Source organism: Papilio machaon, chromosome 4, assembly GCF_912999745.1.
Source record: "Papilio machaon chromosome 4, ilPapMach1.1, whole genome shotgun sequence".
Taxonomy (NCBI): domain Eukaryota; kingdom Metazoa; phylum Arthropoda; class Insecta; order Lepidoptera; family Papilionidae; genus Papilio; species Papilio machaon.
Window position 1 is genome coordinate 7,367,076 of NC_059989.1, and position 25,951 is coordinate 7,393,026.

General features: G+C 33.4%; 1 protein-coding gene across 5 annotated transcripts in view; it reads right to left on the reverse strand.

The window, feature by feature from the left end:
* Window positions 1-25,951, reverse strand: part of LOC106720368 (syntaxin-1A) — a 70,932-nt gene that overhangs the window by 25,045 nt on the left and 19,936 nt on the right. For all 5 annotated transcript variants that reach the window (XM_014515033.2, XM_014515035.2, XM_014515034.2 and 2 more), the window contains exon 2: window positions 7,692-7,775. In XM_014515033.2, coding sequence (XP_014370519.1) covers window positions 7,692-7,775 — 84 coding nt within the window. The remainder of the gene's footprint in view (window positions 1-7,691; window positions 7,776-25,951) is intronic.

The window sequence follows — 25,951 nt, forward strand, 5'->3', positions numbered from 1 at the left end:
TACAACGCACCGCTATATGATATGATCTAGTGTAACCCTTCACGCACCAGACTTACTTTGCAAACAGTGCCGTAACCTGTATAGTACAATACACGTAAGAACGTTTCATAACATATAAATGCTCGAGAAAATGTTACAGTGTATAGCCACCTTTAGGTAACGCCCTTTCAAATCTTAAGCTTTATTAATTACTTATAACTAAATTATTTTTTTTAAAATAAACTCTCTGTTTCTTAAATCAAAAGTTTTGTGTTAGGTTTCAGTAATATATCTGTGCAATTAAATACTATTCAACTACAACAACTTTTCCAATATTGCCTTCTTAATGCCAATCAATCAAAAAAACAGAGTTAAATTATTTGTATTGGAGCCAAATGAAAACTCATAATGAACTCACTGGAATAGTTAAACATTCTGATGTACACAAAGGAAAGAATTCTAATTCAAACTTTTTAAATTATTACATAAACATGAATATTAACTAATAATGACTTCATTGATAAATGAAAATAAAAATAAATTTGTAGGATAACATTCTTTCAAAAGAAAATAACTATAGAGTTATTAAATTTGCCACAATATCTGGATGTTATTCAGTAATTCCAATCGATATTTGATATTTCTGGAGCAAAGCCAACTAGAGCGCTGTCGTCGGCTGTTCATTATATTATCAATATATTTTTTTTGCACTTATTGGGAACCTCCTTATCCTACACATTGTTAGGCACACAATGCCAGTTTGAATTATGACACTCAATTTATAACTAGTAGGTACTTTGATGACTAAATAATGAATAAAATTACTGAAATTTATATTAAAATCATATCCGATTCGACAGAAATTATTTTAGTTTGTTCTCTATCACAAAAAAATTTTGAATAAAGATCTTGAGAAATATTTATTTTCGTAACTCGAGTATAAATATCAAATATTACTTTATCGGCCTCGTAAATGAAATTTCCGAGTAGGCTTTAATTTAATTGGCTTTCAAAAGTCAGCGGGCGAGTTGTTTCTCTTTTTTTTTATAGTCACAGAAGTATTTTAATTTTACCACAGGAAGAATTGGCAAATTTCCAAACTCGTAACTAACGCCCCGACTGCAGTTCAACTTTACGTACACTTGCAAACTACAAGTTATTTGCACTTAGCACTTCTGTCGTTCCTCCGCTAAGTGTGAAAACCAAAACTTGCCAGGCAAAATGTCTATCATGTTTATAAGTTTCAATATGTACTAACTCAAGATAGTCATGTGATGTCAGCTCAAGATTCGGTATGTATATTTTCAGTGTGGAGTTCGTTCGGAACTCGGAACTGTATAACTATATATTGATGAAATTTATTTGAAAGATGTAATAAGTGTTCAACAAGCTGAACCTATTTGAAATGGTTACATATATGCACAAGCTATATAAAACATTCGTAATCAATTGTTTGGAAGGACGAAAAGAAAAAATTGCCACCAAAAAGGTTAAGCGGATGGTAGTAATAATATATATAGAAGACTACTTTATCTTTTCATCTTTTATTTGAAATTAAATATCTTTTTTATGTTACAGGTTGTCTTAATATCACTTTCATTCTTATAATGAGCGCTTTAATCAACAACATCGTGTCAGCTGCTAGATAATGACTATCAAATTGCGAACGAAACCATAATCCCTCACATCGCCTGCTCGTTTCGTATGCATGAATTTAGAATTGCTTTTCTAATATTCTTCAATCTAAATCCCTTCGAAGCACTAGTACTGTAATGAAGCTTTTAAATTTAAATAAAGTAAACCTTAACGAAAAGAATTTGAATTATAATTCAGCAATAAATTTTCATAAAAGTAACATTTTATAAAATCAAAAGACCTAAAAATAGATTTTACAGAAAACGTACAAACTATTTAGTGTGAATCTTGAAATTAAACAATTCATCTCAACATCAACATACATCTTAAACAGATAGCAACAGAGGGCTGGGCCAATATTTCGCTTGTTTCGTATAATCGGACAAGTTCAGGGGCGCGGGTGAATGGGGGGCGGCAGGGGGCGGTAGTTTAGCTGACTCACCAATTAATCAGATTGCCGTGATAAGACCATATCGCGCTCGCGCCACTGATAACGAATTACAACAAACTCTTGTGTAGTTTATATCTGTTTTAGACATACATTTGTATCAATCTTTCAGTATCGTCATCACCATTACTCGTTGCCTGAATATCCAGTGTTGGACATAAATATCACATAGTCGCCGTATGAACTACCTCAAACTGAACAGATCTGCAAATAAACGCATTTTGTTGCTTGTTGTTCGTTGGAAATACGATAAAATAACTTAGTAAGTAAAGAAACATTATCGTAGAATAAATGGCGAAACATACAGAACAAAACAACGTAAGTAAGCCTACTACTACCCATAAGACTAACCGATAATCTTTAGTAGGGAATAAAAACTTTTGATACGAGTAAAGGGGACTGGAAGACTAAGTCCAGCAGTGGAAAGGACGACGAAGACGAAAACGATAGAAATCTTTTTAATATTAACTAAATTAATAATGACGTAATTAATAATAGATTGATTGCCTACAAGTTTAATAAAAAGCAGTGAGAGCTGAGCTTAATAGGACACATATTAAGGTTGGAGCGACGGGGTTCCGACGCTAGGCAGACGCGCCGCCCGCCCGTCGCGTTCTACTGCGTTATACCACCCTCTGTACGCAACCTTCGTTTTCTTTAAAACGATCTTGAGATGTTGTACCTTTTCTTTTTTTTTAATAATATTAGCAGATTTTATTAATTTGCTAATATTTCTTGTACCATTCCAACTAAGCTCGGGACTTATGCTATGGTTTACTACAATAGTCGAATGGCGGGACTGGAACCCTTGACTACGTGACTTCGAAACGTAACTTACGTCGACTAAGGAAACGTTTCTTTTAAAAGAAAATAAAAAGCGACGTGTATTTCCATTCGTCATACTGGCCTAAGTCTACCTTCATACTGAAAATTAGACCTTTACATCAATTCAATAGTCTAAAATCTGTAGAGATCAAATTGTGGATAATAAAAATGAATACAGTAACTAGCCACTTCAATTGCTGTTAGTATCAATATTGAGTCCATAGCCCTCTTAGCAATCAAGCCAGGTACGGATTCAATCATATGTATCTTAGTATGTTTTCTGTCATAATTTCATTAATTTAAAATATACAGTAATCGGACACTCTACTTCTTTCAGTTAAATGCAGATTAAACGTGAGCAGAGTTGAATAAATGAGGGCAGATACAAAAAATAAAAAAAGCGCTTCGCCGTAATTTAATGAATGAACCAAGTTTATTTGAGTTGTGGAAGAAATTTCCGTCGAGCAAAAACAAAATTGAATAAGTTGAAAACAGTACTTTCAGCAATTCAATTTGCTTTAATTATATCAACTTAAATTATTGTAGTGAGTTCTAAATAAGGTTTTTTAGTATTGAAGTGTATCGTTGTATGAACGATATTTGACAGTCTTGCAGTTTATGGATCCTGCAAAAAAGTGGCAATATACACAACCAATTGGATTAAATGGTATAAGAAATAGTCACATTGTAACAGCATCTTCAGCTATTGGTTAATTTCGGTTTTTGTTTCATAAATACGTCAATTGTAATCTAGCATCTTATTACTTTGCGTTTACTATACTGGCCATATAACATGGCCTCGTTTATTCTCAAAAAAGTATAAAAAAAGCAAACTAAAAGTGACAATCTACCAAAACAAACAAAACAAAAGATTTAAACATCTGTAAAAAACTCTGGACGATCTGTTAATTAACCTATTTAGGATGCGAATTACATTAATAAATCACATAAAGTGAGAATCCCTTTTTAATTATAATCTAATTTAGGGAGTTACTGTAACGACGTCCGTTATCCTCGCCTCCGAGACGATATCCATTTTGTCAAATTGCTAAACATTAAAGCGAGTAATAACACTGGCCATATTGCCAATTCAATGAAATGAATATACTGAAGTGATCAGTTTTCTTAAGAAGAAAGATGGCAACAAACATAGGGTAATAAGAAAGATACGAAAGCACCAATGGTAAAATAAATCCTTCAATCGATGTACTCATCGCTACTCGTAAATGTATCCCACGTAAGTAATTCATAACTAAAAGTACTCATATATTTCATCAAGTTAGAAGTCGGGAAGATTTTTTATATATTACTATCATATTTATTCACAGCAATAAACATGATTTATGTATGAGCATGAAACTAAGCCAATATTTATTACATTACCGCAGGTTTCCACTGTCGGCATCGTAATGCAAATATATACTGTCATCTCCTTTATTTTCATTGAAGAAATTGAGACAACATTAATATTTTTTATAGATTATTTGAATAAGCGGTAAAGAATTCAGTTCGGAATGTTAATAGATATTTATGGAAGAGTAGTACGTACTGTTCCGACCCTCCGAAGGCAAGATGACGATGATTGGTTGAAATAAAAACTGAGCCTTTAATTTCTTAAGCTAAATGCAAATTATTCTGACAAGGGTCCATGTCAATGATGTCACGATCTTCAGACATATTTAGATCATTCAAATAACTCATACAACAATGAATAGAGAACCAAGCTGGAATATTAATATCGCTCGCTCATATTGCTAGGGATTAAATTAAAAAACTGTATGACGTCATCAACAAGCGCACAGCTCCCATTCATGTTATTACACTACAATGCTCCGTGGGACACGACATGAAGTATTGCATAAAACATGCAGCGAACATAAAAGAGCATTCTTAAATCGTCTTTATATGAGTACAAAAGCATGCTAAGTTAAAACAGCAGTACTAATGTGCTGTTCCCTATTACTTATTACTTAATTCCATTAGAAGCAAAAGCAACATTTATTGTAAACACATTTCTAAGAAAATTTATATTTTCATAGTATCTAAGAAATATTCGTTTGAAAATGGTAATAACACGTTTAAAGGACACTCGGAACATTCCAATTCTTTGTTCCCTTTTTGGTTCGCTTAACTGGCTATACTCTTTATGTGACCGCAAATAAAACAAAAACTTCATTTAATTACTGACCGTTGAATAATTAAACGACTGAAATAACATTACTCCATCCATTACAAGTCTAACTTCATCTGTGTGAATGACAGATCATTAGAAAGACGAATTGTAAGGCTTAGCTAGGAATTAATTAGCCTTGTTAATATTAATTGTCCAATAATAATTTATGAGGTTCATCAAAAGCACAAACGAGGTATTAATAGACTTTGGAGTGCTAATAATTCGTTAAAGGATCACTAGTTTAGTAACTAAAAATAAGATATTGAAAGAAATAAATAAAGTTTTCGTTTACTTCTTTATATTATTATTATTAATAATATCGGTACATTAATCCGTAGCTAGATTAATTATCCGCACAAAAACTCCAACAGGACAAAGGGAAACAAAAAATATGTGAAAATAATTTATTCTGCTCAACGCCTGCAGATGACGTTGATAAGCTCGTTACAGTTACAGGACTTAGACATTTTATCTTTGCTTTAATTTAAATAAACTTTACAAGGAAATGAGAAAACCGTCAAGTGGGATGATGTTCAGATCGTTAGCTTGTGGTAGCAATAAATACATAAAATGTAGCTTTAATCCAAGTAATATTTTGTAATTTATTGAAATTTTTTGTTAAAATGTCATTCGTAATCAACCGGCTAAATCAGGAGTGACTAGACCATAGTCAACCACATTGGCCAAGTACGGGTTGCATCACGATGTTTTTTTTTTACCGTAAGAACGTCGGCGACATGTAAAAATGTAAATCGAAAAAAAATCATTGGTATATGGCGGGATTCGAACCCAGGACATGTGGACTACAAGTCAAGTGCTTAACCTCTGAGCCACCGACGCTCTTCTCAAAGTTTCCCCTAAATATTAAGTAATAGACACGAATTGGAATATCGGTTTACTGATTGAGATGGGAAATTGATATCGGACGTCAAATTTTGGTTAATGCGAATCCATTATCATATCATTTGTGCCTGGTTTACATAATGCCAGTACAGTAAGAAAGTAGTGCTAGCTTGTCATGGACAGTTTTGGCTCCCTGGCGCCAGTGAGTGTTTACATTATGCCAATTGTATGCCAGCGCTGATTTTGAGCACTACTGTCCTACTGTACTGGCATAATATAAACCAGGCATTGACCTTAAAACTTGAGCTGTAGTAGAGTTGTGTAAATGCAGGCTCTCCTTCTTAATTTCACATAATGTAAACTGGCAAAGTACTATTTCTTTTTAATGAGCTTTCCAAGTTATAAAACTCTATAACCGCTAAACCAAGTGTAAGTAATTATGCCAGCTTATAAATAGTAAGTAAAAACAATAATTATTCTACAGATCATCAATAAGCCTGTTAAGCAATTTAAAAATATTTAAACCTCACAAGCATACTTATCTTTTGCTAAATATTTCGTTGTATCGAACTTTAGTCATATGAGAATTCCGTTTTTATGTATGTTTGGAAAAGAAGAGTTGATTCTATTTTTAACTACCGTGTTTTCTAGTAAGTTTGTTTATACAACAAGGGGTCTGTGAACGCGGTCAAACTAAACAAACTAGCGACCCGTTGTTCCCGGTGCGGCAAATGAACTCGACAGCACACAATGGATACGCGTCCTGTGCTTAGTGCGGACTAACATGCATTCTAAACTGTATTGTTGTTGTTATTCCTTTAATACTATGCACAAAGCTTGGCTTAATTATCAAAACTTTGGCCATGTAATTCGCTAGTGTAAACTCCTAGTTTCTGAACTATATACAACCTTATTGTACGAATTCAGGAAGTATTGTGTACAACATGTTGTGTTAGGTTACACAAGACAACGTAAATCTTCGAAACCCGGCGAGTTCAGTCGCTAAGCGACTTATGCAATACAATGTCATAGAGGTTCGTACACAGCGCTCATCGCCGACATTTCTCTCTGTCTTCGCTAAAGTCAGTCGCTCGCATCATGTTCGTCAAGATCGTCGTGAGAAAAGTTGGTGCGATTTTCAATAGCAAATCTATACAGTTGACATGTAGTTGCTATACCCGTACTGACCAAATAGAGAACTGACGTCAACAATTCAACGTAGTCTTTGTGACTTGATCCGCGGGCGAGCGAACAAATGAGAGTCTAGATGGCTTGTGCTCTAATCCTTCTAAACCCACCCGGGCGAACGATAAAGGTTGTACTGTTTGTGTTGTTAATGTGACCATGTCGCGGTTGCGGCATTTGATTACATGAACAATGGCAAAGAAAGAACCAAAATATCCTTGTAAACGCTGTAGCTAACGCGTTCCATGTCATTACAATTTTTCTAAGGAAAATTAATTCGTCAGGCAGGTCGAAATGCAAGGTGACCTAGAAAAAGTCGAACGTGTCACGTTCAAGGTAACTAGACCGGATTAAAATAATCGCTAAGACCTAGATAACTGCTTCAAGCTACCTTGAGTTAAGTATCGTAATAAGTTATAAGATAGGCCTGCTTCGTGCTTTTGATCCCGAGGTCATAGAAAAGGTGAAGCCATTCTCTGTCTGTCGTAGGTGTAGGTGACTTAACAGGTTCAATGTTCAGTGGCGACGCCTCTCATTTAAAAGAGACGTCATATTAAAAATCTATTAGAAAAATTTAATTCAAATTCAAATTCTATGACTCACCTCACTGAAGAATTCGTCCATGAAGCCGCCTTCAACGGCGACGTTGACATCGTCGGGCCCGACATCATCGTCGTCGCTTTGCGCCTGCAAACAAACAAAAACTGATTTAGATTCATAGAATTAATCATAAAAGCATAAAGACTAGTACCTATAGATAGCATTTTTGATCCGTTCACATTCACATATGAAGTTTACTCGTTACAGCAGTGTAAAAGTAGACCGTTTTGTAGGGGATTAGTGACTATTTATATAGTTTACTTCATAAAAAAAAATTAACAAAATGTCGGCGATGCGTACATCCTTCTATGTTTAGTCGCTTCGCAACTAATATCGCCGGATTTCAAATATTTACGTTGCCTTGTATACGAAGGGTCGAAGAGAAGATTACTTATTACCTATTTTCAACAATCGTTTCATTTCAAGAACAAAAACTAGGTCTAGTGTATAAACTCTCGTTGGCAAATAAAAAAATTGCAGCTAAAACGGCGCTGATGCCGGGAGATTGGGTCAAGGTGCGGCCGCGTGACGATGCAATAATTGTACTTTGTGAATACCTACAATTAAAAAAGTCTAATTTACAAGCACCCTTATAATTGGATGGGATAAATATGAAAAGGCCTCGCTCGAGTTACCCTACAAAACGAATGTTTTTGCATAATCCAGGAAAGGGGTCTTTTAATATAAAAAAGGGAGGAAGTATTATAGCCCTGCATTACGACCACTCAAAAAATCTTCGATGTTTTTAGGCATTCAGTTTCAGCGATGATATTTAAGTAATGTAGCTCGCCTGAATAATAAAGTAATATATAATTTTCAGACGTAATGTTTGTTAGTAGGCACTTAAAAGTTCGTAGATCCATTTTAATAACACGATTTTTTTGCAAACTGAACCAAAAAAAGTCTCAAGTTTTTTTCCGTGGTTTTATTTTATTAAATGCTACAAAATGTATGACAATAGATACAAAAAGGTAATGTTATATGTATTTTTAGCTTTGCGTTGACTATGGAAACACATCGTGAATTTTTAAACATATTTCCAAACTCTTTGTTTACTGCCACACTGTCTGCTACGTCACAAGACGCGTAAAAATATATAAATTTATATCAGTACATGTAAAAATAGCTAAAAAGGACGACTTCATATTCAAATTAACAAATGTAATATGTGACAAAAGGTAACAACGTATTTAGAAATTAAACGAAAACAAAATCAATATATTTAGTTAAGTCTTAGTCCTAGACTGTGGGTAAATATATATTATACTTTCAGGATGATATTTGCATAAATAAAAATCAAAAACATAGCATAGTTTACACTTTAACTATCTAATAATTAAATTCAATTACACCAACAAAGCCTTTGTAAAAACAACAAAGTAAGAACTTTCACCGCAACCCTATAAAAATCCAATTAATCCGAGCAAATACGAAACAAACAACGACCTAATGAATTATTTCATGTGAGAGCGAAACGAAGAGTGAGCGTTGCCCTATATACGACTAATACATTTTACCCTATATCAAAACTCGACCCTACAAAACTCGACTAACAATATTTGTAAGGAAATCATTTTAAAACGTTGTTTTTGAATTTATAAGGCAGCGTTGAAAATGTTTTTCACCAGCGTATATATGTATTCGATTGAGAGCTCTTATTCCTGTAATATAAACAGCTTTATTGATTTACCGTGGATTTCTGAGACTAAAATCTTCGTTTAAAACATATTGTTTACTCTATTTTGTCAAAGATAATGACCCGAATGAAGAAATGTTTTGTAGAGACATTTTGGTCTCAGAAACCCACGGTAAGAAAATTGAGATTTCTCTCGATTCGCCAGGGGAACCGCGCATTTTCAGTCTACTACTAATTAGCTATTATGTATCTAAATGAAATTCAGAAAATTTTCATGAACCATGAGGACCTTGTTACATTAATATTACAAAAAAAAATTAGGTTATTTTCGGAGCTCCAGCGAGCGGGGGACGGCGCACGTAGTTCAAAATAGAGACCACTTAGTTGAGGCGAGGTGGGCATTATTCAATTTACGGAGGCAGGCGGCATCCACAAAGGTCCGCCACGATCCACGGTCCGGATATACGTTATGCGACTACGTCGTGAAATCGAAAGCCGCTGTCGCTTCGACATTACGGTGTTCCCGAGTGACGAAACATTTTTCATTCATTACAATTCAATACACTTTCTCTTTCCTTCATGCAGCAGAAACTGTTTCACGTAGTTTTATTAAGATGTGAAGTTTTTTCAGAATAAAAATGTAAGTTAGTGATGGGCCGGGAACTAAGCTAAAACTTTTGGTCGTTTTTTTTTGTATTTCGGGAACTTTTAAATTTACCAACACAATGCAACATTTTGCGACCTTTTTCTGTACTCACTAGTCCTTTATAGAGTTTATAATCAATGAAGCGTAACACTACCAATTCTTATAACAATTAACTTTTTTTAATAGGTATTACCTACGTTATTTTTAAACCTTACTACAAATATAAAAACTAACATAGGATTATTTATTGTAAAAAGTTTGTAATAAAAATCTATTTCAATTATTTTTTTACGCGACGCTTTGTATTTGATAGTGAGAAAAGGAAAAATTGCTCTTTGGTTCGAGGCCTCTTCCGCTTCGTTGTTGTATTGTTGTCGGCAATCGCTAACATGAATAAATTATCTCTGTTTTGTAAGGCAATTTTTCTTTACAACTTGGCGCTTCACAAGCAATATTTTACTGAGTTTCATTTTCAAAGAGAGGAAATGAAAAATAATATGCTCTTACGACCTTATCAATTTATCAAATTGAAAAATAAATTCAGTTCAGAGGTAAGCCGACAGGCATTATCCAATTATAAGAATAAGCTTGTGAAGTACAGTACAGGCGCGCACAAAGGTGCATAAATTATCGGAGAAGCTACCACTTATTACGCATATGCAGGTGCAATGCGGCAGGCAGGGGGACGTTGTTTCAGGCAGGGGGGAGGGGTTATATTGTCGCCGCGCAATCCGATCTGGGTCATGGCGACGAGCATTTCGCCCTAATAACATGCTATTATCAATCTCAATTACCACAAACATCGTACTCATTACGTCGACTGCCATACTTATCGACACTACCGATTTTTCTAATAACACTTTACTTCTACATACCAAGATGGCCTTATACTAATGATACATATTATGGTAAGAAAGGGTATTAGAAAATTATTGACTATAATTCCTTATTCATCTCGCTGGCCTCATCCCACTCACGTGGGGTCGGCGTATAAGGTTTTGTAAATTTTAATGTTTTGCCTTAATTTTTACGACCGTCGCCAAAACTATTTGGGAGGATTAAAAATTACTTATTATTTGTTAAAATATCTCGCTAAACTACTTTATTTTATACTATAAAGAAAATATTCCAAAAAAACACACAATTAAAAGCTAATACGTCAAAGACTGATTACATCATAGCTGGCAACGTACAAGTATGTTTCTAGTCCGACTTTTATCTAGAAACATAAGAAACATTCAAAGTTTGTCAGGCGAGAACTTGGCTAACTTTTGATAAGACGAAACACGTAATGGACGAAAGAAGAAAGATTCCAGACAATAAGATAACAATGTTAAGCGAAAAAACTATTTTATCGACAACTTCAAACAATTTTAGATACACGTGTACACGAAATGTATCTAATCTGTGCTCCGTATAAATATGATTTATAATGAGATTTTTAATGCATACATTGTTTTATAAAAAAAAAAAAATCTTAGAGTCTTTATGATATATTACAACAAATGAAACTGTTAAAAAAGAAATTAATGAGTTGAAATTAATTTCATAGTCTCTAAAGCAATGATCAAAATTATAGAGTTAAAAATCTTTTGCTTGGACATTGACACAAGCAAAAAGAAACATTAAGATAACTATACTCAAAAGGAATTAGAAAATGTGCAGAGGTAAATAAACCAACGTTGGAAGCGTATCGTCCGCAATAAAACGGGTTTAATTGCAACAAGATCTAATAAAACGTAAATAACTAAACCGGCAACTGAGTTTATCGAGTTTGCGGGGTAATATCTATAAAATTAAGTGGCCATTAGCGCAGTGACTGGTTCGTTGAACAAGCTGCACTATAAATATAGAGCATATTATAATAAGCACGCGACCTCACGGCAAGCGATGTGACTATCAATACACGTGGTCTGCGTCTTGGGAATGTCGAGCTCGTGTAGATATCATACAAGGATATCGTTAAGAAGGACACTGATCAATGATGCAAAAATACAATATTTCTAATTTAGATAGAAGAGTCGTTATGAAATATACAACACTTGTATACTTGACATTACATAAATTTGAACTGGAAGGCCATTATTATTTATCGAGTAACGTTTCAAAATACTAATTAAGCCATAAAAAATACAAATAGAGAAAACTTACATCTATAAAAATTACCAAGAAAAATTAAATTACCATATTTCCCTTTGCAGAAGTACAAACTTTGCGAACTTACCCAACAACTTCGGGACAAGATTTATTGCACAAGGCAATTTCAACATCAAGTTCTAAAGATGTTCTTGAATAACTTATAAGGGAACATAGTTTCCATCAAAATTTGCGTCGATAAAAAAAATTATCATTCCAAATTCGTACGTCCACGTGTAACGACCGATACCATTATTCGATCTCAAATAATTTTTACTTTAACTGATCTAAAGATCGCAATAACAATCGGAATGTTGTACGCCGGTTCATACGAATTAAAAATTTTAATAGTGTTAGACGCCAGCACAACAACATCTGTTGCACGAATTGTTCAGCTCGCACGGTGAGTAGTAGTAGTTTTTACGGAGGAGGAGACGCATAGGAAGGGGAAACATACTATTCTGTGCACCTTCTCCTTCGTCGATCAAAGGTTGGTAACGCATCTGCAATGCGGCGGCGGCGAATCCAGGTGGGAGCTTGCTCGTTTGCCACCTAATAATATAAAATCATTTTCAACTCCTCTCAAGGATCGAATATTGATTTGTGTCGAAGTTATCACCGACTTAACGTAAAGATTCACGAACATGTCCTTCGCACCTAATTCTCGTTATCACCGATTGCCATGAAAAAATACAAGCTGTCAGTAAACATGTAGCTTGTTACCTTTGTTAACTACAAGGTTAAGTACAGATACATAAGCTAAATTATTTAAACCAGTATTTTATGAAGTAGAACAGTTTTTATTTCAACCCTATGGCCGTTTTAATAAGATCTGAAATAGCACCTTGTTAGTATCCTAGAACGTAGACACTGAGCAATTAAGAGCGTAATTTCTAAGGTCACGGTCGCCATTCTAGGTGTAAATTAGAAATGTTGTCTATGCTATCTATTTAGACCATTTTGACTAGGTTTATTTTATAGCGGCTATAAACTGAAATATTATCATTAAAATAATCTTCTATGTTCATATGTGAATTAATTAATTCTTATATCAAAATTATGGTAATACTTTCATTAATTCTTCCTGTCCTATTCTTTTTTAATTCATTTTTTATTAATTATTCTTTTTTTTTTTCCTGTCTTATTCTTTACAGTATATTTTTAATTTCTAACATCTCCGTATACACCGCAAACGATAATACTAAAGTGCCTGATAAAAAAGTAATTACAGAAACTGCACAGCTATTAATGCATTTTAAACGCTCGCTTTTTAAAGGAGAAAATCTCTTTGAGGTCGTTTCGTTTGATTATAAAAATTTCTGACCTGTACCTTTCTCTTAACGCGACATAACAACAAAATTTTAATGTGGATATAAATTTTATAATGTCTACGAGAAAATAATATCTATGATTTTAAATACGAGAGGTAGACAATTTTGTGATAACGCGTTATCAAATAATTTATAAAGATGCGATTTTTGTTATTTCATCTGATAAAAACCTATAATTTAATTTGTTATGACAACTGCAAATAAACATACTTTGTAATTTCATCAAATAACAATTTTATAATTATGTTTGCACGATCGTTTTTGACATACATATAATCCAGGTGAAATATTTAATTAGTCGCACGGCGTGAGCGGACGGGGGACGGCATATCATACACGAATCGGATTTATCCGTTAAACTCGCGTAGCAGACCAATTACAGCCGACGAGGCCGGCTTTTGATTTCCTACCGACGTTACATGCATATCCAAATCAACGAATTTAAAGCATCTTATATTAGCGACATCAAATTTAAAATAGTGTATATCGAAATATTCAATTAAATTAATATAGTATACATGTTAAAAAAGGTGATATGGCGCAAAGGGCAAAACAGCCCTTTATAAATTAACTTTTTGAAGGATTTAAAAATGCACATATTTATAACCTGCTTTAATTTTCTAAAATAATATAGAATAAAAAATATCTGATCAGTCACTTATCGTAAACAATAATTTACGAAGTATGTACCTTACCGTCTAGTAGTATCGTAATCTGTGGAAAGGTCTAAAACGTTAGCAAAGACCGCGGCCTTCACCTTTGCACAACCCTTTCCTTGACGAGGACTCGAGGGAAAAGATGTATGTTGTAGATATATAAAGCATTTCAACTTTACGAATAGCTAAATAACGTTATCATATAAAACATTTAATCGAGACTAATTTCTACGAGAACAAAGCAGAAACGGAGCCGAGAAAATGGGTGAGTTAATATTTGATGCGGATAGTTATACCGGATAGATTGGATGCGGCCCACAACGTGCTATGTTTAGAGAGAAGATAATACTCGATAATAAAACTACGTATTTTATTGCTGATTGTCGTATTTTGCTGATGGTAAAATTGTTTGTAACAAAACATACGAATACATAGTGAAATTACCATTTATTTGATAATTGCTCTAAGTATGTCGCTTTTTTAAATACATTCAATATTATTTTTAAATTACATAAAAAAAATGTAAAACGTATCAGTTTCAGTTCGTATTAGAATTAAAAGAGCATTTCTTGAAGTGTATTCCAATTGTATAGAAAAGGTTTTAATTTAATTATTGTTGCAAAATCAGACACAAATCGAACAACGATCTCATGAATAAATAACGAATCGGGATATTAATAAGGAATAAAGAAATAATTGCTCCTATCGGATTTTCCGATAGCGAGGAGTACAATAGAAAAGACCTACTTGATACTGAAAGTACAGTCATTAATGGGATTACCCAGAAATCTGGGTCAGGAAGGTCGGAACTAGGTGGGGAAGATGGGGAGAGGTAAATCTCGACGGCACATAATTACGGCGCGGACGCGTGCCCGCCATCGAGACCACTCAACGACGTTTCGACACGCCCTATTTGTGGACTCTCGAAAATTCTTTCAGCCAAGTACAATTAATTACGTTATGACAAAAACAACGGCTGAAGGTAGGTACTAGAGATAGCAAGCACGAATTTATTTTGTTCCTATCAGCTAATTTTTAATATTAGTTTTTAAAAAAACTGAGATCTTGTGAAAAATAAATCAACAATATAACCTATTTGAAACTAATGTTATCAGAAAAAACTTGCATTGATTTTTATAGGGAAACATAATATTTACGCTTTCTTTAAGCATTTAGTTTAAACTTCAAACTCTTGTACATTAAATGTAAGTAAATATTTTTATTATCCTCGATTTCGTTCATCCCTACTTACTCTATTAAAGTGTAGTGATTATTTTTGAAATAATTTAGTGAATAAAGAATAAAATAAGGTGTAGCAAAATCATTTTCATATTTCAACGGTACTTCTTAATGAATTAAGCTCGCGTCTTTCTGTACAAAGGCCTTATTAACGATTAAAATTTTACGAAAGCCCGGACTTCTGCAAAATGAAACAGATAACTTAGATCTTCCTTCGAGTTCGAGGCTTTTGAGGCGAGGTTCGGGCAGTAATCCGAGATAAGATTTAAGAATTAACTTAAAATAAACAATCTCGGCAGAGAAAACGGGTAAGAGGTTGGCATTTCGCCACGAAACTCAAAATAGTTTAGACGAACGTTTCTAAACGATAAAGTTATAACTTACTGTGCACTTATCGTTCAATTTAGAACTACATGACAAGCTTTAAAATTATCAAATAGGATTTCAACCCCACAGTACCAACACGTATACACGTTTAAACCGAACAAAATCAATTTAAAACAAGAAATTCTTGTCCATTCTGATCTGATTTAACACATGAAATACCCGTAGTCTAATGTCCGGTTCAATTCACAATACAACGTAACAATACACTCGGCAGCAATGTAAGCTTCAGTATTCATTTCACCAAACGCTTTTCCAAGTTGGAGTCAATTACGTGCGAAGGCTTTCATCTTTTTCGCAGGGAAGCGATATATCCAGCGTGAATTACGACTAGTTAATTGACTTACCTACGTGTACATAGCTTATAACCATGGCAAATCATTAAATCTTGTTTTAATGTTGGAGTTTTTGTAAAAACCCTTACTAAAACATAATTCTATCTCGGTTTATTTGAAAGGGAATAAGATGGATGAATATTTTCTGTACAGATGTTTCGGCAGTACCAACCGAAGTAAAAATAAAAAAACTCTCCTTGGTACGTTCACCAGATCTATTCGCATCATCTGTAAGTGAAAACTGAGTTACAGACAAGCTATTTGCAACTCTATGTAGTCACTTTGCACTTTGAATACGAAATCAGGCGGCGCTACTTTTCCATTTAGCTTTGTAGATCACCGCTGAAATGTGATACTATATACTAAAATATTTTTTTAACCATTTTGAATATGAATGTTATTGGCCCTTTGGTAGGGCATCATGCATCATTATTAAAAAAATAACATGATTTAAGAAATTTAAGTAATGATTTAAGAGACATAATATATGTGATGAGAAATAGTAAAGAAACGTTTGTAATGTCGAGTTAAAAAATTATTTACATAAAATAATGCAATTCTAATAAGTTCAGGTTGCTTCATGACTTTGATAAATTTTCGTATGTTTAGTCATTTGGCAATTATCCAACTGGAATACCAGAATTACTTTGGTGTTCTATGCGCCTTAACGAGAGAATGAAGATCTATGTAATATGCGAAAGCTCTTTAATGGTTTCTGAATAAAATGTCGTATTCGTGTTGGTCGTGCGATTTGGTAATTATATTAACTGACTTCATTGGACGAGTCGAGTAAACATTTTACATCCTTGACTACGAACAATGGATAAAAAGAACACAAACGACTTCTTTCTGTCATTAAATGTTGATTCTTCGAATAATAATAAATAAATAATAACAATAAATTTAAGAATTCTATTGCAGGTTCAGTTATAACTTAAATGCGTAAAGTTGTAAACTTTATGGTGACAGCGCCAAATGTATCGTAGAGGAAGTTTGTAGGCGCACGTGGACCTACTACGAATTAAAACTGACACCTTTATTTATGGCTGCGAGAAATTATTTGTAAGAACACGCATTGTTCCTTCTAAAATTTACCCGTAATTTACATAGCTTTACACTTTTCAGAACAATATACTTTGAGAATGATTAATTGCTGCTGTTTTAAATTTGGCTCAGCCAAAGTGACCTACAATACCGGCTATTTGACAGAGCTCTAAGTTTTGCGTATTTAATTTTTTTTAAATATTTTTTGCTATACTTTTTAAAAATTATAGGGACGATAGTTACAAGATACCACAGTTAAACTTAGACACATTTTTTTCCAATGCTATATTTACACATATATACATAACATGCACCACCTTACTATCTAGCTGTCTAGTTCCAACTGATTGACATCATCTGACATGCGCAGATAGCCTGCGTAGTGGGGAAACGCCACAAACTGTTGCCTTTTAATAAATAATTATAAATAATACAGTCAACATTTGATCTTTGAATTAAATCAAATAAAATAAAAAGATAAATTTTAATTAACAGCTCACTACGTACGGCAATAATAATTTAATACGGAACACATTAACATTGTATTAAAACTATAAAGTACGAATACGTATGCATCGGCTGACCTATTTCACAACCGGCCTGGCAGTAATGCGCTCTATTTCACTTAACAACTTTACAGTACAAACTTTTTCATTCATGGATTTTTCTGTGCTTACAATACACGTTCTGCAATTAAACAACTATTAAAAAATTACTCATTTCTTCTTTATTTTTTACTAGCTTTAACCAGCAAATCCGTTCGCGCGGGATTAAAAAAAACTTAATTAGTAGCCTATGTGCTCTTCCAGGCTATGACATCTTTCATGAGATCCGCTAAGCCGTTTTCTAGGTACGCAGTACCAAGCATTCAACTATCCATCCATCCCAACTTTCGCATTTATTATAAAGTATTACTCTTATTGGCATTATGTCTGTTACAACCAAATAAATATAAAAAAATATTGTGGCAAGAATTATTGAATTGTTAGGCTTACTTAGTTAACCTATTGAACTGTTCAAACCATTGTTGTATCTTAGATTGATGATCGAAAATGCAAGAATACCAAAGATATGAATAAAAAAAAATAGTAACAAAATATTGTTACAAGATAGATATATTGTTTTCACGGTAATTGTAACATACTGAAATCTCATCACAACAAACTTTACATTTTTACAGATACGAAATTTTCTTACACATTTTAAAGATACAAATAGATAAATTATCTCTGTATGTCCGATAACATGTCAATCATAATGATAAGCGTTCTCATGTTAGCATCATGGGTTAGATCAATAAATTTAATAACAAAATATTTTTTTTTTATTATATACAAGGTGAATAAATCAAAGCGGAATAAGGCGGTCGCGTTGCTAACTTCGTTATTAAAGGGGCAGCGATAACAATCTCGTTTTATTAAGGGGTAGAAAAGGGTGGTAACAGGTGTAGGCATAAAGACCGTGGTTACACACCCCATGCCGCGGAATCGCGACGCAGAAGGGCCGCGGTCCGCGAGCTTTATTACTACCCTTAAAAGATAATATGTTGGGATAAAACCCTACTGCAACGTTTCATGACAACATCCATTGTACAAAATGTCTGCTTTTTTTCGTTTACATTATTGTACAATTAAATTTGAAAAATTAATAATTTTAGTGGTCACTTAACTTTCCTTATAAATTAAATAACTATTTAATTAAATGGATTAAAAGTTTATCTAAACAGAAATGTGAAAATTTTTACTTAAATGAATATTTAGCAAATGCAAAAAACCAACTACGGACATACTCCAGTTAGAGTTCATTTTCGGTTTTACCGAATATGTTATCTCTTTCACAAAATATATCATATATACTCTAATTTTAATTCAAAAATTTTAGCAAAATTAAATGCTATAAATACTGAACAAACTAAAACGTTGACAATACGAGCATATTAACATAGTTTAAATTTGGTATGCATAAAACAAGATATTCGGTGAAGCCGTGCACAGCCAAAGGCAAAGCTGTAAAGTAAGCAGAAGTAGGTATCAGTACAAAATGACAACGGCCATCGCGAAGCTATACACTGCAACGCAATATTTTTTAAAGGTTTATTTGCTGACTACGAAACATCCATGCAATTACGAAATGCAGATCAAATTATTAATTTACTTTAGAAAATTTTATCAAAATTGTATAAAACAAATTAGTGCATATTGGATCTAAAATGGCTTAGTAAATTGAAAACGTATTTAGGCTGGTTGACACGCGAAAAATGACGTAGCGAAAATATCCCCCGTACCGAAGTATATTTAATCCCTACATTGATCAACGAACGAATGGATTATTTTACAGAACCCCACATTTGTACCTATCCAAACTAATTTTTTTTAGCATTTATATAAAATTCTACCTATGTATTTGTTTTTTAAATATTTATACCTCTTATATATAAACTAATAAGACTGACTACTAAACGACTTACGAATTGAAAGCTCTTGTCAGCAATGTAGAAACTTTTACTTTTTACTTTGTGTCGTTAGCTAAATTTAAATTTTTAATAATTTTATTTCTAGTATGTAATACATTTATTTACTTTAACTTCGTAAACAAAACACAAATGCAAATTAAATAATACAATACTATACTTCTTAAGTCTAAGATCAATGTAATCATTGTGTTGTGCCTTACAGTTGATTAGAACATTGAGTATTAGATAAAGACACCTATTGTATTATTGTTACTAGTTTCGCCCTGATTGTTGCATGTGAAATAAAAAAAATTGTCTCTTGCAAAACAAACTTTAATAATATAACAATCTGTCTGTTCCCATGTAGATTTGCAGATACGTTCCCGAGAATTATAACTTCCATTATACCTAATGATAATTAAATGAGATTACAAATTAAACAATAAATGGTAATATAATTTTTTTTTTAAAACTAAGTTTGACTAAGATTTTTTGCTTGTCAGTTTCCTTGTTATAATGATGTACTATACGTACATTTTATAAAATACTAGCTGTCGCCCGCGACTCCGTCCGCGCGCAGTAAAAAAAAAATGAAAAATATATGTTGGCCGATTCTCAGACCTACTGAATATGCTCACAAAATTTCATGAGAATCGGTCAAGCCGTTTCGGAGAAGTACGGTGACGAAAACTGTGACACGAGAATTTTATATATTAGATATTTACAGACAATGAAAAGAGGACAAAACATTTCAATTAATATTATATTTTCATTACTTACAATCTACACAAACAATCGTTGTAATATGTAAGTCAAATGTTTAGTTTACATTATTTGACAAGTCCTATGTTTGGATGAGCGAATGGTTGAAACAGGATTAGGTATTCTATTTGCTCGCTCAGTACACAATATGTCGCTCCGACTGCGCTGTCCCCGGATTAATAATTTAATTAGCACATACATACAAAAGTTAACGCTTAAATATAGGTAGTAAACTTCAGCTATAAAGTCAGATTAATTGGCGAAATACTTCTTAAACATTTATTAAGGCTAAATCTTACAAATATTATAAACGCAAATGTTTAGATGGATGGATGGATGTTTGTTTGAAGGTCTTGGATCTTGATAAAATTTGTAGAACATAGTCTGGAAGAACACATAGGTTACTTATTTCGTTTTTTTTTTAATTCCGAGCGGACGGAGTCGCGGGCGACAGCTAGTCTCTAATACAGATAATGAAAATCAAAAATGTTTTTTAACAACTCTTTTATCCCTATATCAACTAGTGTTTTTGTAATACTGATAACCCCTATAGAATAAAGACAAGACTTGATTTTGTCACTCGATTGTATTCATGGTCAAAAAGTCATTTCGTACAGTCAGCCATGTCGGGCTAGATAGATCTTAATTTAACTTTAACTTACCCTTCCTTTTTTATTTTTCTGAAAGGTATCTAATCATTGAGAAATAAAATTAATGCCAGAAAAATAACAGCCCAACGATACGCAACAAGAAAATATAGCATATTGTAGACTACTGCGAATATTTCGCGACGTAGCCAAAACGTCTGAAAAAAAATAATCTCCTCCGCCCCGTTTGCGACACCTCAAAAAGACGAATCGAAAAACTATTGAGAGAAATATTCTGACATTTCTTCCGACAGATATAATCCGGCACAATCCAATAGGACAGTACCTGAACCTATACTCGGAGGAAATGTTGGTCATGTTTTTAATTCAGCTTATCTCAACCTTACATTATCGAAGCTTTTTTTTTTTTTTGAGCTAGCTAAAAGCTAGCCAAAAAGGTTTATAGAAATTTAATTTAAAATAAACGAGTAACTAATAGTATTTCCGTATCCATTTGTACGAATTTCAAACTATAGTTCACTTTTAATTGTATGGAAAAAGAGACTATTCAAAACAAAAATAGAAAATCCTCTGTCGATTAAAAGTAGGCAAGGCATCTGCAATTACGAATGTCTATGAGCAGCGGACGGTGGCCGCTTGCTCGTTTGCAAACATAACATTTTTTTTAAAGTCGAAGTCCCGTCTTATATCGTTATGTCTACGGTCTCACCGTATCTAGGCAGATTTCGGTTTCTTTACCTTGTTTGTTGTCTCCGTCAGTATTTATAAAGTAAATAAGTAAGTTCTTTAAGCTTTATTGGTGATTTATTCTGTCTATAGCAAGACATATTTACTTGGACTAGACTGAACGTAAAAGATTTGGGAAAAGAATAAATGAAGTAATTTATCAGAAGCTTTGCGAAAGAGAAAATTCATTCAGATTTTTTATAAAATTATAAGATAAATAACAAAGTTTTTTATCGACATTCCATTCATTTTTTTAATTAAATTAATTTATAGAAAAAATGAATGAAAATACTGTATTTTCCAGAAAAAAAAGGTCATAATTATTTTTGCAAAATAGTACACTTAAATAATACTGTAGAAATCGCGAAAGGAATGAACTTAAATGGAATCAGGTGCTCGGAAATTGCATTACAATTTCAAAAGGTCGAAATTCATTGCATTTTATATTTACGTATGAAAAAGGCGCACATTCGAATTCATTTCGCACGCCTCGTCGGACGATATTAATTTAGCAAACTATGGGCGTCGATGTCTGCAGCTTGAATTATACATTTCAGTTGGAAACTCAAAATTAAACCGACTTAAATATAAATAAATAAAAACATCTCGTTTTCCACGGAAAATCGAATCGTGGAAATCTATAAAACGTTTATCTTTTTCAATACAGTTAGATCGAAATTATTAAAGTTATTGTCACATACTTGTATTAGGTAAGGTAAACAGGTGGTAACATCAAAAGGCAAGGCAAATTTTAAATTTTATTCACTAAAATTCAGGTCATTGTTAAAAGCATAACAATTTGATAATTAAAAGCGACTTGCATGTCAACTTTTTATATTAGGTCGAGGTAATGTGACTCAGTGGGGAAAATCCATTTTTCATTCAATCCTGAGTTGGATGCGAGCTTTGGTAACTTTCATTAATAAAGTAGCCACAGCTTTAGTACACGTTTTCATAAACATGCTAACACAGTCTAGAGTTTGAGAGTCAAACATAATATAATTTACTTAACCTTTTACTATTTTCACACGAGGGCAGCACAGTGAAACAGGACAGTAGACAGTGCTGTACTATTATTGTTTCAACGTACACTTACTATCAAAACAGTACATTTTCGTCGTGTGCGTTCTAACAATAGTATTACTGTACCGTTCTACAGATTTACCTCACTGTGGTGCCTTCGTGTGAAACATACAATACATAACGGACTGTACGAATATATACGAACGTTCTCGGTAACAGAGCGTTTTGGATGCTTTAATTTGGCGTGTACCAGACTGACCTCGAGGGATCCCGTTTAGTGCTTTGATTTGGAAAAGGGCCAAAAGGTATTACTTTGTCTGAATATATTGTTCTAAAACTAACTCTAATACATACAATATCGATATAAGAGTTGTCTCGATATCACTTTTTCGTACTAATTAATTTCAAAACGTGCAAAATATTGTTGAAGTTGGAATACCACGCATTTACTTGTATCGTGTTCTATATAGGAAACTAGAGATAGCACGTCTAATGCACGCTACAAACTTTCGGTTTGTGGTTTAGATAACGCTGGGGGCGGAACGAGTTTATTCGATAAAAATGCCATAGAAAAAACGTATCTTTTCAAACTACGGTTGCCTAGTTCAAAACTGGCACGACTACTGGTATTTAAAAAGAGAAGTCCTTCTTTTAGCGCCAATTTAGACAGATGGTCGTTTAACAGTGGTATATTCAGCAATAATATTATTTCTAAGAATGCGCCGGCTCGCCCATTGAAGACAAAATAATTCGCGTTTCGTCTGATGAGTGTGCCACCACCCTTTTCGTACATGGAAAGCATGGGAAGGGGAAGTAGATTTGGTGGGAGACACGTATGTGAACTATCCTCTTTCTGTCCCCTCCTCGGTTGATTATAGGTAGGGAACGTCAACTTCGTACGGGTAAGGTCACTCCGCTATTTTGGCGAATAGGTACCGGTGGCCGCTTGCTCGTTTTTCAACTTACATTATAAAAAAAAACGACTAGGTAATCGCCGTTAATTAGAACCCTTTAGATAACATTACAATGCTATTACGATGTTACCCGTTACGTCTATGATCCATCCTTACAAATCATACGCGCATGATTACTACGATGATTTCATTGAAGTTGTCTGACTAATATACTTGAGTGCCATTGAAACGGCTACCTGACCGTGAAAACAAGATCGTATCATGCAAATCTATTAGAGTTGTATGTGTGAAATTGTTACCATTGGCATGGTTGTGGCGGAACCCGTACATCATTAACATCTTATCATCTGTAATGGTAGAACGTGTCTGTAGTGTTGAAGTAACAGTATATGTTACAATCATACAATTCTATAATTGGTCTTCGGCGTGTCTGTCGTGACTATACTATGAGTAGCCGTAATAGAGTTATGAATGAAGTTGACATTTATTTTCCGTCAGTACAGATTATTATATGGCGGATTTCGATGTCGAATTAAGTATGATTCTACTTATTTTTTTAATCAGTTTATTATAGTGGTAGCCGATTGCTCGAACTGACAATAATTCACAAACTTTTTTTAAATTAAATATAGCCTTATGCATTTCTACGCCACAATAAAACTGTGTCAAATTACACGTCCATCGGTCTCGCAATTTCCTTAAAAAAGGGTACATACAAAGTTTTCGTTTCACGTATGATTAGAGTTGCAATTTCTTATTGGCATTAGAAAGTTAATGTTTAACGGAAATGCTTCTTAATTCTTGATGCACTTAAACAATGAGATAATTTTCTCACTGTTGGAGTGAGTGAGGTCTCAAATGATCATAATTACACGAATTACAAGGCGCCTGAACGGCCTTGCATTTCCTCTACACAATGCAGATAAATCGATAAAAAATGTAAGGTCTCTACGGAATAGTTATTCTTACAATTTAATTTGTAGACAATTTTAAGGAAGATTTGGACAATTTCATGTAATACGAAAACTGTCATACATTGTCATGCATTGTGATTAACGTGTAATCCGTTGTAATGAAATTGTTATCAAATCAAAGATTAGCATCATAGTCATTATAACGGTGAAATTAATATCGCATGTCACGAGGTCGGTTCGCGTAACACGATCGGTTAATATTTAATTTACCAACGTATACGAACGTATAGAAATTATGCGGTAGGACCTGGATTACATAAATAATCAATAGATACTACATACCTTCAATAATAATTGCCTAGGTACTAAATATATTTAACCCGTAAAAGTTATCCAAGCGGTCTGGTAAGAACTTATTGACTGTTACAAAACACAACACAGAGCTGACCTTGATCATTCTAATTAGAATTACGTCATGAAATAAGTCTAATTGGTTTGTATGAAAGAGAGCAAAATTAGTTAACATTTCTATTTCTAACAAATTTGTACAATACGTAGTTTTTTATAAGACAGTAATCAGACGGTCCGAGAGACAATATCTAAATATAGAAACTACGCAAGCCGTGAGTCAGCTGTTAGCTGTTACCAGTGCATGTGATTTGAAGTGTGGAGGGGAGTTAAGCCGCTATTCAGTAAACCCCCTTCCCTAGGGCTATCCTCTCTGCGAGATATGAAGTAGCCACTTTAACGTAACAAATTTTTATACGCGTTCTCATCCGCTGCTAGTTTTATTAAAATTAGTGATACCAAGTTTAAATTAAAAATATTTTATGGCTTTCCAGGATCATAAGGTACCTACTAAAGTTTAAGTTAATTAAAAAATTATTACTACAAAATAATTATCCTAAAAACTAATATATATAGACGATAAAATGAATACTAAATGGGCTCTGCGTTTACGTAAGTTATCCATGGCTTACCTACTAAACATTGGTTTTTAAGACCAAAATCTCTGTATAAAACATATCGTCATCCCTGTCATTATCTTTGACAAAACAGAGATAACAATTTGTTTTAATTGGGAATTTTGGTCTCAGAAGCCCACGGTAAGTTATGCTAATATAAAAAAAATATTACGAGGAGAAAGCAAACCAAAATTAAGAACGACAGTTGACGACAGTATATCTTCTCCGCCCAAGATAACAAACGTTTTACTAATCTTAAGAAATGTACAAAGTTAAAGTATATTTCCATTGTAAATTTATCCAATTTTCTCTAAAACGTTTTGAATGGAATAACTTGTTAAAATTCATTTTGCTTAAGGCTGTAAGACTTACGTAAGATGCATACATCAATGGAAGTCATTTATTTGATGAAGTTTCTTTAAATTTTGCGTTACTAAATATACTAAACAAACATTGTTCGATCGATATTACGGCCTTTTTAATATACATAGA